The sequence below is a fragment of the Mytilus galloprovincialis genome, chromosome 7 (genome assembly GCF_965363235.1).
Source record: "Mytilus galloprovincialis chromosome 7, xbMytGall1.hap1.1, whole genome shotgun sequence".
Lineage (NCBI taxonomy): Eukaryota > Metazoa > Mollusca > Bivalvia > Mytilida > Mytilidae > Mytilus > Mytilus galloprovincialis.
In genome coordinates, this window is record NC_134844.1 from 22,486,277 (window position 1) to 22,501,378 (window position 15,102).

General features: G+C 31.7%; 1 protein-coding gene across 1 annotated transcript in view; it reads right to left on the minus strand.

The window, feature by feature from the left end:
* The window catches only part of LOC143084155 (uncharacterized), a 65,180-nt gene extending 51,205 nt beyond the window's left edge, over positions 1-13,975 (minus strand). Inside the window, exons 1-3 of the mRNA XM_076260562.1 lie at positions 13,832-13,975; positions 5,588-5,630; positions 4,220-4,507 (exon numbers count right to left, since the gene is read on the minus strand). Of these exons, the coding sequence (XP_076116677.1) occupies positions 4,220-4,507; positions 5,588-5,630; positions 13,832-13,975 (475 nt within the window). The remainder of the gene's footprint in view (positions 1-4,219; positions 4,508-5,587; positions 5,631-13,831) is intronic.
* Positions 13,976-15,102: the final 1,127 nt, after the last annotated feature.

A 15,102-nucleotide genomic window follows, 5' to 3' on the forward strand; every position in this document is an offset into this window, starting at 1 on the left:
GCTTACTAAAATTATAAATACGTCCAGTGTTTATGTTTGACATCGTGAGTATACATATGACGTCACATTGTTTAGTTGCAAAAGACAATGCAACAGATTCGCGGACTTTTTCACTTATGTCATTTTACGCCAAAATATTTGTTAAATAGTATTCATTTTTGATATGGTGCACTAGAATACAGATAACTGTATTATATTTCAAACTTGGCCTTCGCTATGTAAACTCAATTTGCGACATTAAAATCTACGTTTTACGAAGGCCAAGCTTAAAATGCAATACAGTTATCTCATAAGTTGCAGTCAATAAATCTTTTTAATATTAGAACCTATTGGCTTTTCACAAAACATATGTGTGTTTAATAATGTGAATGTTATAAGCGCTTAGATGTGAAAGTTTCTAAGCGAGTATAATGACAACGCAATCATATATGTTTTGAAACGAACCCTGTACACTGTGTCTGTATATAGGTATATTATAACGTGGTATTGTGCTCGTCAATAGATATGTAGAGTTCAGTTTTTTAAATTGAGTGTCTAAACGAACACTCCAAGAATGGCTAACAGAAAAGACAAAAAATCTAGAAATGAAAAGTCGACGGAAGAAATTTTAAACGAAAGTAGAAATGTATTATACTAGTATAGTAATAATTATATTGTTCAGTAATAATTATATCCACATAGTGTTCATCCGTAAATACTTGACGTTTGGTTTTATTGATATTATATATATTAAAAATTTTCGGGGAAAAAAATTCTAACAGGAACGTATGTTAATTATAAAATTTCAATTCTATTTTTGTTTGTTTGTTTTGATAGTTTATCCTAATAGAATCTACATTTTTGCACTATGGTACGTTTTTTTAATTGTATTCCCTGTGTCGACCAACTATCCAACTATCCTACACGTCTTGATTCATTTTCATTATAGATCAGATTTCAAACGCACACTATCAGTTTGCGTTCTCAAAAATTCCGGATAAAATGTCAATGAATTCGGAGTCAAAACACTTGAGGTAGGTAGTTTGACATTTCAGTTCAACTATTACATTTATATATGTGATGACGTAAATGCGTATTCTTTTCCAGAGTATCAGTGCGTATGCTTTCTGTTTACTATGTCGTGCGTTAAAATACCGCGTGTGTGCAATAATATAAATTCACTCGTGAAAGAGTGTTTTTCTAATCTAAATTCAGGACACGGCAGTAAGAGCTTGACATGTAACTTTCAAGCATGGTATTCTGACCTTTAGCCGTGTCTCTTTTGTTTCTATTTTGAGTCACTGTCCTATAATGAAATTTTACATTTTCGATGAATTGTCTACCCAAGGAACAGATTCCTTAACTTAGTAATTTATTTGACCTTTTAACTTTTTTCATTCGAACGTCACTGATGCGTTTGTGTAGACTTTACTCGCGTCTAGCGCACATCAATTTAAGGCATGTATCTTTTTATATCTACATACTTTTTTTTATATAAATTGGTTATTTTGAGAGTATGTACAGGTATTCATAAAACTTCTGAATTAACATATTCTTCGGCAAAACCAAGTTTCCTTGAAGAATGTTTGAATTGATTTAAGTAAAATCAGGCAGTCCCTCAAATTTGAGATGTTTTATGTGACCAAAATAAGTCTGTTTATATGAAGTATCAATCAATTGAATGCCACTGCACATGGAAGTTGGACTTTAAATTTATTTATACAACATCTAACATGAGTACAGACAGCTTCAATAACGATAATAAATAAATGCATCCATAATTCCAGATTATAAAGCAAACTGAGTGCATAAATTTATATTGCGATTGGTTTGTGCAATTTGCATAAGTCATCCGATTTGTAGAAATTGGGATTTGCAAAAGGTTTATCATCGGAAAAATTATGTACATTCCTAAGTAAGAAATAAAGGAGTCGAGCTTTAAAACGTATATTCAAATAGAAGCTGTAAAAAGTAAAATCACAAAAATACTGAACTCAGAGGAAAATCAATTCGGAAAGTCCATAATCACATGGCAAAATCAAATAACAAAACGCATCAAAAACGAATGGACAAGAACTGTCATATTCCTGACTTGGTACAGGCATTTTCAAATGTAGAAAATGGTGGATTGAACCTGGTTTTATAGCTAGCTAAACCTCTCACTTGTATGACAGTCGCATCAAATTCCATTATATAGTCACCGATGCGTGAACAAAACAAACAGACATAATAGGTAAAAATGTCAAAAATAGGGGTAAATATGCACTTTCAACTGGCTTCTTCTATTCAAAGTCAATTATTTAAATTCAAAATCAAACACAAATTTAGTAACAATCTTTTGGTGACCGGGCAGTCAGCGGTCTTAGGTTCAAACCAAAGTAAAAGGAAACATAAATAGATGTATATTTGTCTTCTTGGTGAATGTTTTCAGTTATGTACATTTTTGCATGTTTCATATCTAAACCCTGTTTTGTCATTTCATTCATCGAAATTTTCTGTCATAACATTTTGGAATTTTAGTTACTGATTGCATCTCGGTAATGCGTACTTCTGATTTCGTTTCTGGATTAAGCTTTAGCTTATGGTCCCCGTTTTGCTTTTTTAGCAAGATCGTTTGCAGCTTTTCAACGTTTTGTATTTTTAACTACTACTACACTGATTCAATACATCAGCTTTCGAAAGATTTGTCTCTGATGTAATCACTACAAAAGAATCCATCTTCACATTTTGGTTTTCTTTTTTTATTTTAAAGAAAGCAACTTTTGCAATTTGAAAACCGTCGGATGGTATACCAATTTTTATTCCAATTACAGTATTGACGAGATAATAATGTAATTTTTCCTACGTGTTTTAATTAAGATCTTCAAACACTCGTTGGTCGTGCTTTGAGTGCTGACTTGATTATAAAATTATGTTTAAATCGCATATACATGTTTGTAAAATTTGTTTATATGCTAATTAGCGTGCTTGCCTTGGTGTTCATTTGATACAAGAAAACAACAATATGTAACTTTATAAGTAAAGTTGACATATATTTCGCCTGTTTTTTCAGGACAGTATTGACAGTGAAACAAAAAGATCATAACTGTCCTCACTTGGACTATAAAGGCAATTGTAACAGTATATTGGGATTTTTAAAAATAGACATTTTGTTAATTTGAACAAAAATGTGTCCCTAGTACACGGATGCACGATACGCACTATCATTTTCTATGTTCATTATATCGTGAAAATTGGATAAAAACTCTAATTTGGCATAGAAATTAGAAAGATCATATTATAGGGAACATGTGTTCTAAGTGTCAAGTTCATTGAACTTCAATTTCATAAAAAAAAACAACCTCAACCAAAAACTTTAACCTGAAGCGGGACAGACGGACGAAGGAACGAACGGACGGACGGACGGACGAACGATCGAACGAACGAACAATCGAACGAACGAATAAACGAACGGACGGACGAACGAACAAACAGACGAGCGTACGGACGCACAGACCAGAAAACAAAATGCCCATAAATAAAACATAAAAAAAACAATATAAAAGGTAACCATACAATAAATATTGCCAACGATTTCATTTTCTTTTCTTTTCAGTGTACATTAGCACATTTTGAAATCGATGTAGTTGTATCGGTCAATTTCGTATCATGATTTAGGACGTTCACTACTCTGTTTCAAATTAACAAGCTTTTCAAAACACTAGTATATAATGATAGGGAATTGATAAAAGGAAATATCTAGATCGGTGTGATTGTTTTCGAGATATCAGCCATTGAAATTGTTGCGGGGAAAATATTTTTTCATAACCTTTTCATTAACAAGTTCAAGTTCTAAAAAAAATATAACAAAATAACAAAGATTTAATAAGACTTTTACAGATGGCTTGTAGTTATACATGTAAAAAAAATATTAAAAAAAAGAAAAATAGGGGTAGTGGGCAAAATTGTTAGGGCATTTTAATAGATAAAACGAGAGAGCTCTAAAAATCTGACAAAAAATCCAAAATATGACAAGCGAACATCCAAATCAAAGAACAAAGCATGATTCGTGATTGTCTGTGCCATACCGCTATCATATCTAGGTATAAATATAACATTGGTATTCATGTTATCTTTTTTTTATTTTAGCTTTCCTAAAGAGTTAGAATTCAGATAAGCGATTTGGACAAATCAAATGTTTTGTTTCAGCTCTTAAAAACAATTATTTCTATATAATTTAATTTACATAATGCAAACATACCTTCATTTATTACTACCCCTACTTTCACTGTAATATCAACTGCATCATTAGTTTCAATTGGGTATGAAATGAAGAATGATCCTAGAAAACCTTCTACGACATCAGCAACTGAGGTCTTAGCATAACAAAATGCCTTGGATATTCTGCCCCAAATGATAATACTTCCTTTTTCTACTGATTCAACGGAAATTGTCTGCTTTTCTAACCCATTTGTAGCTTTCAGAATTTGAATAGTTTTATCTTCGTCATTTTCGCTCAAACCTTCTAGTTCAATTTTGATACTGGTTTCTTTAAGTGAAAAAAAACATAGCTTTTGGTGTTATTTTTATATCATAAAAAAAATATATTTCAATTCTAGTTAAAATTATATATCAAACATACAATTCAGTCAGAATTTTCTGCTCCACTTTTGACACTCGTCGCGTTATTCCTGTATCAATTGTGTTATGATAAGTAGTAGGGAGTAAACAAACTTCATTATTAAATTTCTATAGTCTACACTTGAGACATCAATTTTTTTAGCTTTCGGTCAATGTTAACTTTTAGCTCTTTAACATTAATTTCTTTAAAAGAAAACAATTAAAAAGCAGTCAGTTTAAAATATCACACAGCGTTAAAATTTACACAACATTCAAAGTAAACGGAAACATAAATAGGTGTGTATTGGTCGTCTCGGTAATTGTTTAAACTATGTACATATGTTCATGTTTCATATTTAAACCCTGTTTTGACATTTCATTCATCGAAATATTTTGTCATATCATTTTGGAAATGATTTTGTATTACGGATTGCATCTCGGTAATGCGTACTTCTGATTTCTTTTCTGAATTTAGCTTTAGCTTATGGTCCCCGTTTTGCTTTTTTAGCATTATCATTTGTAGGTTTTCAACGTTTTGTATTTTAATTTTTTTGGCGTCGAGCATCATTGATGAGACATCAATTGTCAAATGCGAATTTTGTGAGAAAGTTTGTACCATTATGGTTTTTACTACTACTACACTGATTCAATACCTCAGCTTGCGAACGATTTGTCTCTGAGTATCACTACCTAAGAAGCCAGTACTACGGTTCCAGTATCGTAATACAGATATTTTTTATTGATATGTGCTGTTATACAATTTGATTAATCTTTTTAAAGACAGCAATTTATGCATTGAATCCTTGTTCGAATATGGATTTATCTTTTAGTCCAATTTGATCTTATCAACTCTTTAATGTTAGCATGCAGTTTTGGCAATTACAAATGTTTTGGTCTCGAGCACCACTGAAGCGACAATAACTGTCAAATCCGCATCCGGAGTTATAAAAATCAGAACGGGTAACGTATTTATTTAAGGCTAATGTGTATTCTTCCCTTATGAACATACCTTGTAAATGGTCCCTACTTGTTTCTGGTGTTGCCGATCTAACCTATAAATAAGAAAAGGAAAACATAGAACAAATTCATTCTTTTTCATATACATTGCTTTTGTTCATATATAATGAATATAGATGAATGCATCTTTAGAACAGCTTCAATATCATATTGCTGTTTTCCAAGGCTACGTAAAATTTGTGAAAAATAACATTCCCCTCAATCTTAAATCCATAGTCTCTTGCAGGTTTGAAAGCATATACAAAAACAGATCTTTATAGATAGGATTTTAACATGTAAATATGAAGTTGACATTTACTTTTTTTAGACTTTTGGGTACATGACATTATTGGTTGTATCATTTGAAAATAACACTTTATTCATTTTTTGCGTCCAAAGCGTCAAACCTGGACCAAATTTTCTATTTATCTTGTGACATTAATATTCTTCGTCTAAATCCTAGTATGTATTGCTTCCTTCAATTCTCATCTCAAAGTCAAAACGATGTAACAACCTTACAAACATTGACCACTATCCATGTGAATCCGTTCATTAAAGCACACCAAAATTCAAAACATTATAAAAACTGTTTTGAGTACACATATACGAATAATAATATGCAATATTAAAACTCAAGGTGGAACAGAAAAGGGATGTACGACGAAATGTGAATGAATATACGTAAACACGACGATCATTATAACTTCATTGCTGTGGTCTTGTCTAGAATAAGAATTACACCTCTAATTTAGCATGACTAGTGCAAGATTGTATTATATGGTTCTTATTGCATCATGATCTTACGGGGCCATGCAACACAAGTCCAAGTGTAAGTACGCTGTATATATTTTCATTAATAGAGCAGATATTTGTCCATACCTTTGTTATTGTTATTGTTATCTCTACGAACACTTTTTTCTCTCGTGAAGGTATTTCCTACATAGCAATAGTTCAACTTGCTAAAATCTTTGGGACAGTCTATCTAAAAGACTCCATGTAAGAATTATTTCCCCTTCTGTATCGGACATCAGTGATATATTAATGTATTTCTTTTATGAACTAGACCTAATATATTTTGCTTTGGTTCACGAAAATCATTTGATGTCAAAATTAATTGTCAAATTCATGAAATAACTTTAGATTTTTGATTGCTTTTGTTTTTCGTCCCTATTTATTATTTAGAAATGTAATGATGGAAAAAAATTAATTATTGTCTTTACATTGTTTTTTTAATTAGTTTAAACAGTATTTATTAATGAAAAATGTCAAGACAAATATTACAATGTAACATAAAGTTCAAATATGGGATTCGGAAACAAGTTTGGAAAAACTTTTATAAATCCGTCTCCCTAAAAAAAAAACAAAAAAAAATTTATTTAACATACAATATTACGTGCCAACAGTATATTCATTTTATGGTAGCATATGATACATTGAATAAATAAACAGACACACGCAAAACAAAAAATAATAATAAAAAAAAAATACAAAAAATACAAAACAAATAAAATAAAGGAAAACAATAAAAAGTGAGGGAAAAAAAAAAAAAAAAAAAAAACAAACGACAAAAACAGTTAACTCTTTTTTACTTTTCTAGACAGTCACTGGAACCAACACACACGCTCGACCACGATCAATTACAACGGACAATCCACTCGATTTTACATCATATTTAAAAAAAAAGTATAAATATATAATATATATACATATACTAGATTAACTTTCAAAACGTTTTGTTTTATTTATGTATTCAGAAACTTTATGAAATATTTGCATATTGTCCTCGTCAGCTTTTAGACCATCCCCATATAAGATAATCTTAAGATTAAAACAAGAGATCGTCCCGATAGTATCCCTTCGAATTTCAATATATTTTGGACATTTGAAGAAATAATGAGAAGTAGTTTCTACTCGACCACAGGAACACAGTGCGTTCTCGATTAGATTTTTTTTAAATAAATGGTCCCTTAGAACACTACTCTGGAGCCTTATTCTTGCTAAGCATATCTGTTCTCTTCTACAGCCGAAGTGAAAATACAATGGTATTTTATTAATATTTTGAGAGAGATAAGTCTTAAAACCCGATTTTGATTGATTTAGACGGATGTCGTCAGGAATATTGTTCCAAAGGTTTACTACGGCTGGTAGAAATGACTTTTGATAATAGCTTGTTCTGCATAATACAGTTTGTAAATTTGAAGACCCCCTGGTCCTGTGGTCATGTAGATCTAGTCTCTGATTTGGGACTAACACAGAAAGATAATCAGGACAATCTCCGTGAAACATTTGATGGAATTTTAATAACTTATGTTTGTCACGCCGAGACTGGAGAGTTTCCCAACCGGTTTCATCGTACAGCAACTGTCTCGATGTTGTCTTAGTACCACCTGTAACGATTCTTGCTGCTTCTAGTTGTAAGTTTTCCAGAGATGTTTTCAAATAATTAGGTATATTATCCCAGACAATGTCCCCATATTCTAAGACTGGGCGAATGAAAGATAAATAAATAGTTTCTAAATGTTTCCTTTTAAGTTTAAACTTTAACTTCCGGAATAATGCTAATCTAGGAATAGCCTTATCAATAATCATTTTTACATGATTATTCCAGCTTCCATCTTCATTTATAATAACCCCTAAATGCTTATGCGACTCAAATTCTTTTATGATACTAAGTATTAGTATCCATATACACTGGCGGGTGGTGGGGTTTTTGATGCCTTTTTGAAATGGTCATTATTTCTGTTTTGTTTGGATTGAAATTGACAAGCCATTGCTTAGACCAATTATGTATTTTCTCAATATCTTTATTTAACTTTTCTGCCGCTTCATATTCGTTATCAACCACTATATAAATTGAGGTGTCATCAGCAAAAAGTTTTATATCACATTCGATGTCATTAACTATGTCATTTATATAAATGAGAAATAAAATAGGACCCAAGACAGACCCGTGGGGTACCCCAGCTGAGACATGTTCGTTATTGGACGTTTCTCCACCAATGACAACCAGTTGCCTTCTTGAGTTTAAATAGCTTTCAAACCAAAGTAACAAGTTACCATTAATTCCTATTTTCCTAAGCTCATATAGTAAGCCTTTATGCCAAACTCGGTCGAAAGCTCGACTAATGTCGCAGGAGATTACCCTGACCTCTTTCCCTTCATCTAATGCTTTACCAAAATCGTTAATAATACACAGTAGTTGGTTTACTGTCGAATCACCAGGGATGAAACCAGACTGGAATTTTGTTAATAAAGAATTTGTAATAATAAAGTTAAAAAGGTATTTAAAAATGCATCTCTCCATTGTCTTACCAATGTTAGACAGCAAAGATATAGGTCTATAACTAATTAAAAATTCTGGGCCACCTTTGTTCTTATAAACAGGTATAACATTTGCTAGTTTCCACACATCTGGAAACCTCCCTGTTAAGAGGGATAGATTAAAAAGTTTTGTAAATGGATACTTCAAGACAGTTGCTGCCGCCCTCAGTAGTCTTGGACTGATTAAATCAGGCCCAGTAGCTTTTGAAATATCAAGATTCAAAAGCACATCTTCAACATCCTGCTCACTTATAACCAGTTCCTCTAGTTTATTAATTTCATCATTTTCTAATATTGGTAATACATTATATGAATCATCAACAGAAGACTGAGCGCAGAAATAATCATTAAAATATGTAGCTTTGTCGTAATCACTTTCTATATATTGGTTATTGAAAATTAAAGTGGGATATGCTGATTTTTTGTTTGGTAGTCCGATCAAATTTTTAATGGTTTTCCACCATTGTTTAGTGCTTATTGTGTGAATACTATCAACTTTATTTATTTGCTTTTCTAAGAATTTTTTTTTACTTGATCGAACATAGTTTATGCATTTATTTCTTATGCGTCGAAAATTTGACCAATCAATTTCATCGTTTGTTAATTTTGCTTTTTTATTTAATCTCTTACGCTTCCGAATCCTTTTTCTTATATTTGAATTCATCCAAGGTGGATCATTTTTCCTGACCTGAACCATTTTATTCGGGATTGATTTTGCTGCCGCTTCGAGAATTTTTTCCGTAACATTTACTGCCGCGGTATTAATGTTGTAATTATCAATTAGAGAATCCAAGTTTATTTTAAGGAGTTCGTTTTTAAACAATTCATAATCGCCTAAGTGGTATTGCCAAATGTGTCTTTTAAAGGATTTTGTTAATTGTTTTTCGATATTTATTACTGCACTTATAGGGCAATGATAACGTACAGAATTTTCGAGGATGTTTTCACCAACTTCTGAGTAAAGTATTACCTCCGGATCATTTACCATAATAAGATCAAGTAGCGACACTGACTTTTCGCAAAAATATGTAGCATCAGTAATTATTTGATATAAGCTATTTTGGTTGCAAATTTCTCTAAGATTTTGTTTGCTATGATTAAGTTGGTCATCATTAAAATCACCGCAAATTATAATTTTATCTGCATTCGAATTAATGGCAAGATCTATTGAATAGTTTATTTTTTCCCAGGTTTGGTTATCTGAATCTGGCGGTCTATAAAAATTCCCAAATAATATATTTGTTCCTTTAACATGTATTTTGACCCAAACACATTCCAATCCGTTTATTTTAAATTCAGGTTTTTCTTCACTAAAAATATTTTCTTTCACATAAATAGCCACACCCCCTCCTGCTTTATGATTTCTATCATTTCTGTATGGTTTTTTAAAAGATTCCAATTTGATATTGCTGTCATCAGTGTGTTTATTAAACCAGGTTTCGGTAAATAACAAAATATCTCTGTCGCTAAGCTCAGCTTCAATTAAGTCTCGTTTCGCTAGGAAACTTTGTGTATTTAAACATGTAAAGGTTAGGAACTGACTACCAGTGAGCAAAGAGTCGGAATGTGTTGAACAGCTACTTGAACTACTTGTAGAATTAAAAATTGGACCGGGATTTTTTTCTATATCACCAGCTCTATACATGAGATAAAACAACCATAAACACGTGGCAATAATTAAGATGATCAGTAAAATCACCAACGACGACAATACACTCAAGTTCATTTTCTGAAAATCGTCAAGTTTATGTTTTTGTTTTGAGTAATAGTTCAATTTAACATTCAGTAAAGCATAAAATAACTTTGTTATTTCAATGTTACATATTATTCGACATAGAACATATAAATGTACACCAAAAGATTTGTACTTTGATATGATCAGTAATAATACAAGTTGATCTATAGTTAGGCGTAGATGCTTAGGCAATCGAGTAGACCGCGAGTAATTTGACCCAACGCGTGCCCTATATGTAATTAGGTCAACGTTTGACATAACGGTATTATTATAGTAGATACTTTGTGTAATATAGGACACGCGTGGGGGCTTAGTGTGCTCATAATATAAAAATGGTTATAATCGGGTCGTGTGTTGGAGGTAACAGTGACTGTCAACAGCTGATAAAAAAGTAGGACGTGGATGACTGATAAAAAAAAGTAAGTAGGAAAAAGTAAAATATATACAAAATGAAAAAGGGGTGGAACATGTAACAGGAAAAACAGGATTTTACCACAACAGTGCCAAACATAGTTGTATTGTTTAAAGAAAATAAATAGTATTAACTCTGTTTGGACATCAAGAGACTTATCGTTTATCGAGAAAATATATGAGAATAAGTTTTTCATATACTTTTTTATATTTTTTTTTTTTTTTTTTTTTTGTGCTTTAATTGATTACAAATAAGCAATGAACAAAGGCTTTTTGAGTGAGTTTGATCTTTTTAACTAATTCAACTTTGCTTAGAGGTGAGTATGTATGTATCACCCTGATTTACTAAAAACAGTTGGAGTATTGTAGGCTAAGTCTAAGAAGAATCGTCTTTGATTTCTTTGTAATATAACTTATGCAAAAGTGAATTTTCTTAATTATTCATCGTGACTGATATTCATCAGAAAATAGTATTGTAGTATTGTAGGAGTTCCGGTATTTTGAGTAAAGGGTGCAAAAAAAAAGCTTAAACAATGCAAGAAAATAAGACAAACACAAAAAAAAAAAACAGAAAAAAAAAAACCACCAACAACTGAAAACCCAACAACATAACCAGAGAAAAAAAGGAAAAAAAGGGGGAGAGAACAAAAAAAAAAAGTAAGTAAAAAGCCAACGAGAAACGGGAATACAACTTATTTCGACCTAAGGGGTAGAATACAATGACACTTTGAATTACATGTAGTATAGAACATAACTATTTTTAGCATTTTTTTTTACATGTATCAAAGTAACAATATTAACATTTTCATAAGTACTAATAGTCAAATGAGTACAGGTGTACGCTTGATTAATCTAAAATTTTCGCTGTAGAGGAAAATTGTAAATGTGATATTTGTTCATCGATTTTAATTGGTTGATCATTTATAAAACAAAGAGCACTCGTATAAATTTAAACAGGAACGTCACTAGCTGGTTGTTCGCTGACCCTGTCATGACCATTTGACGCGTACTGCATTTCTGTTTCTTGGTTGTCTTCAATCTCGTTTATTTCAGTAAAGTTATCGGATTGGAAAACATATTCATTCAGATCATACATACGTGTGACGGCGTGTTTTTTGTTGTCCTTCCCAATTATCATGACCTTTCCATCAACCACCCAGGTTGCCTTGAGTCTATGGTTGCGCACGTACGCTCTAGCTTTGAATGCTATTTCATCTCGCGTCTTTGTTAGGTCTTGGTTTATACAGATATCTTGAAGACCTGGTATTTCTCTAAGTTTCTTGGCCGATTTTAAAATTTCGACTTTTAAATCATGCTTTGGGAACCTTGCGATGATTTGGCGAGTTTTATTTTCCCTGAATTTTCCTGTGCGATGGCTTACGCTAATGTCATCAACTTTTATGTTCACTCCTATCCTTTTTACTATGTCAATCACCTTTTCAGTAGTATTTTCACCTCTTGAAAAAGGCACACCACTTAGACGGAGAAGACCTTTTCTACTGTGCTGTTCGAGATCGTCAACTTTTTCTTGTAGTTTAGTGTTTTTTACATGCAGCTCATTTAGTTGGTTTGTTTTTATTTTAAGGGTTGTTTCCAGTTTACATTGTTTTTCTTCTATGTTGTTTATCCTGTCAATTAAGTGTTTTTGTTTTTCGTTTACAACCCTCTCGACGGTCTTGTCAATATCGTCTTTCAGTAGCTGCTTAACAGTTTCAGCTATCCTAACTATATCAATTTCAGTCAAAGATACTTTAGGAAGCAAGTCTGATGGATTACTCATTTCGTCTTTTCCTCTAGAATAACAATCTGATTGTTCTGACTCGCTGTCTGTGTCCGACTCGGAGCTTATTTCACTATCTGTACGTTGTCTCTTGTCCTCAACTTGCGACGACGGTGATGGTTTTGAAGATTTTCGGCGTCGACGTTTTTTAATGTTTAATGGGGTTGTTGAGTAAGTTTCGTCGGAGTCGCCTCCCTTCATCTTCTCAGTTATGAAACAATCACTATATATATAAATATATATAAATGTACAATATCAATATTTTGGTTTTCAGTTTGTAGTTGGTAAGTTAGAGACCAGTTGTGAGGCGTATTTGCATCACCAAAGTCATCAAAGCCAAATTCAAAATGTTAGATAAAAGTTCATCCACGTACTAATGGCTGTCGTTGTTTTGGTGTGGTCTCGTAGAAAAAATATCCATAAGTAGGTTCATTTAGACACAAAATTCATAGTTCATGCACTAAAGTGTTTTCCTAGAGTTTAACAAATACACTGCTGTGGTAAAATGTGTTTGAAGTTGTGTTATTTACATTTTATCGGGATTTTTTACCAAGAGTCATTTACCATACCTGTTGGCACTAGGGTGCACTCGATCACTTTTTTTAATTATTGTAATATCATCGACATTTTTAATCAAATAGAATATAATAGCTTCTAAATGACCATTCTTTAATATAGAAGGATATATAAACCTATTGCCATTGAAACAAGTATCCACCAGATAGTTTCTACAAAAATGTTTTTTATAGATATTTTGCCACAAATGTTGATTTTTCTTAGGAATATACTTGAAAAGAATCATTCTTATTAGTGAACCAATGATCAAAGTTGATAAAAAAAAAGTTGACATGATACTAAAATTTGATATTCCGTATGACTGTCGTACGCTACCTAATACAAAATCAAGCATTATCACATTGTTTACAGAAACAAAATATGATTTACTGAAATAGTCATCAGATAAGAATGAGATACATTGAAAATATACTCATCATAGATACTACACCAACCTGTTTTCCTGGACACTCTTGCTTATGATTCAGTATTAAAATAATCAGTTTGTCCGAGCTGTAATCCTCAAACATCTGTTTACATTTTCCGCAATTGAACCTATCTAAAGCTGTCTCCTCTGAGTAGGCACCTGCAATATACATATATTTAAGTTGCCCATTTTAATAGCATAAAATATCGAACAACTGTAGAACATGATAAACAGCTTTGTCTTGAGAATTAATGCAGATTCTAAATAAAGATATCCCAATTATAGGTGTCAGACCATCAATTAAAAATCCCTCTCTGTTCAACCACATTTGCAATTTTCACAGCTTTCTAAATGTTTTAACTTAAGTTTAACTGCATAGAAACCAGGTTTATCCTGAATTGTACATGTATAATGACAATTTTTAACTCTCTTTTAAGTCTTATAAGAAAATGAAAATCTCACTTTCAGAACACAGATACTACAATTTTACCAAAATAATCCTTGGTTTTCTGGAAATCATTAATTAGTATACTATGGAGCGCATTAATCCTGAATTTTAATGCAAACTCATAGACAAGTAAATTATTGCTCAAAATAGCCTGAATATATTTCTCTTTCACCAAAAATTTAATTTCTTCAAATTTATTGGTAAGTTTAAGTAAACAATGACATCAAAAACAATATTTTGTGTCCGAGTAGGGCTAGTTTTACGTTCTAAATTGGAAGGAGTAATTGGTGGTCTGTCTGATATTGGGTCCAATTGTTTCTCTTATCTTCGTGCTTTTTTTATATTTTTCGATCGGTGTGAGAAAACAAATCTCCTCCGTAGTGAACTATATGTATATCTGTTCTCGGCAAATGATTGATCGAATTAAATTACATGTGTGACGTCAAATTTTCTTGTTTTTTTCTGAATTTCCTATAATTTAACAGAGTTATTGGACGATAATTATTAACAGAAAGTGGATCTCCTTTTTCATATATTAATGATATTGATCCTATTTTTTGTGAAGATGACAATTCTCCTTTTGTATGGCAACAATTGAATACGGATACAATTAAATCTTTTATTTTTTTCCCAAAATTGTCTGTAAAATTCAACATTAAGTCCATCTAGACCTGGAGCTTTATTTTGTTTCATTTTGAATATTGCATCTGTGCATTCCTGAGCCGTGATTTTTCCTTCACATAAATCAATTTCACTATCACATAATTTTGGACATTTTTTTAATATCGTTAAAGTACTTTATGGTATCTTTCATATCTGGCTTAGTAGAGGAATATATTTTTTTTATAATA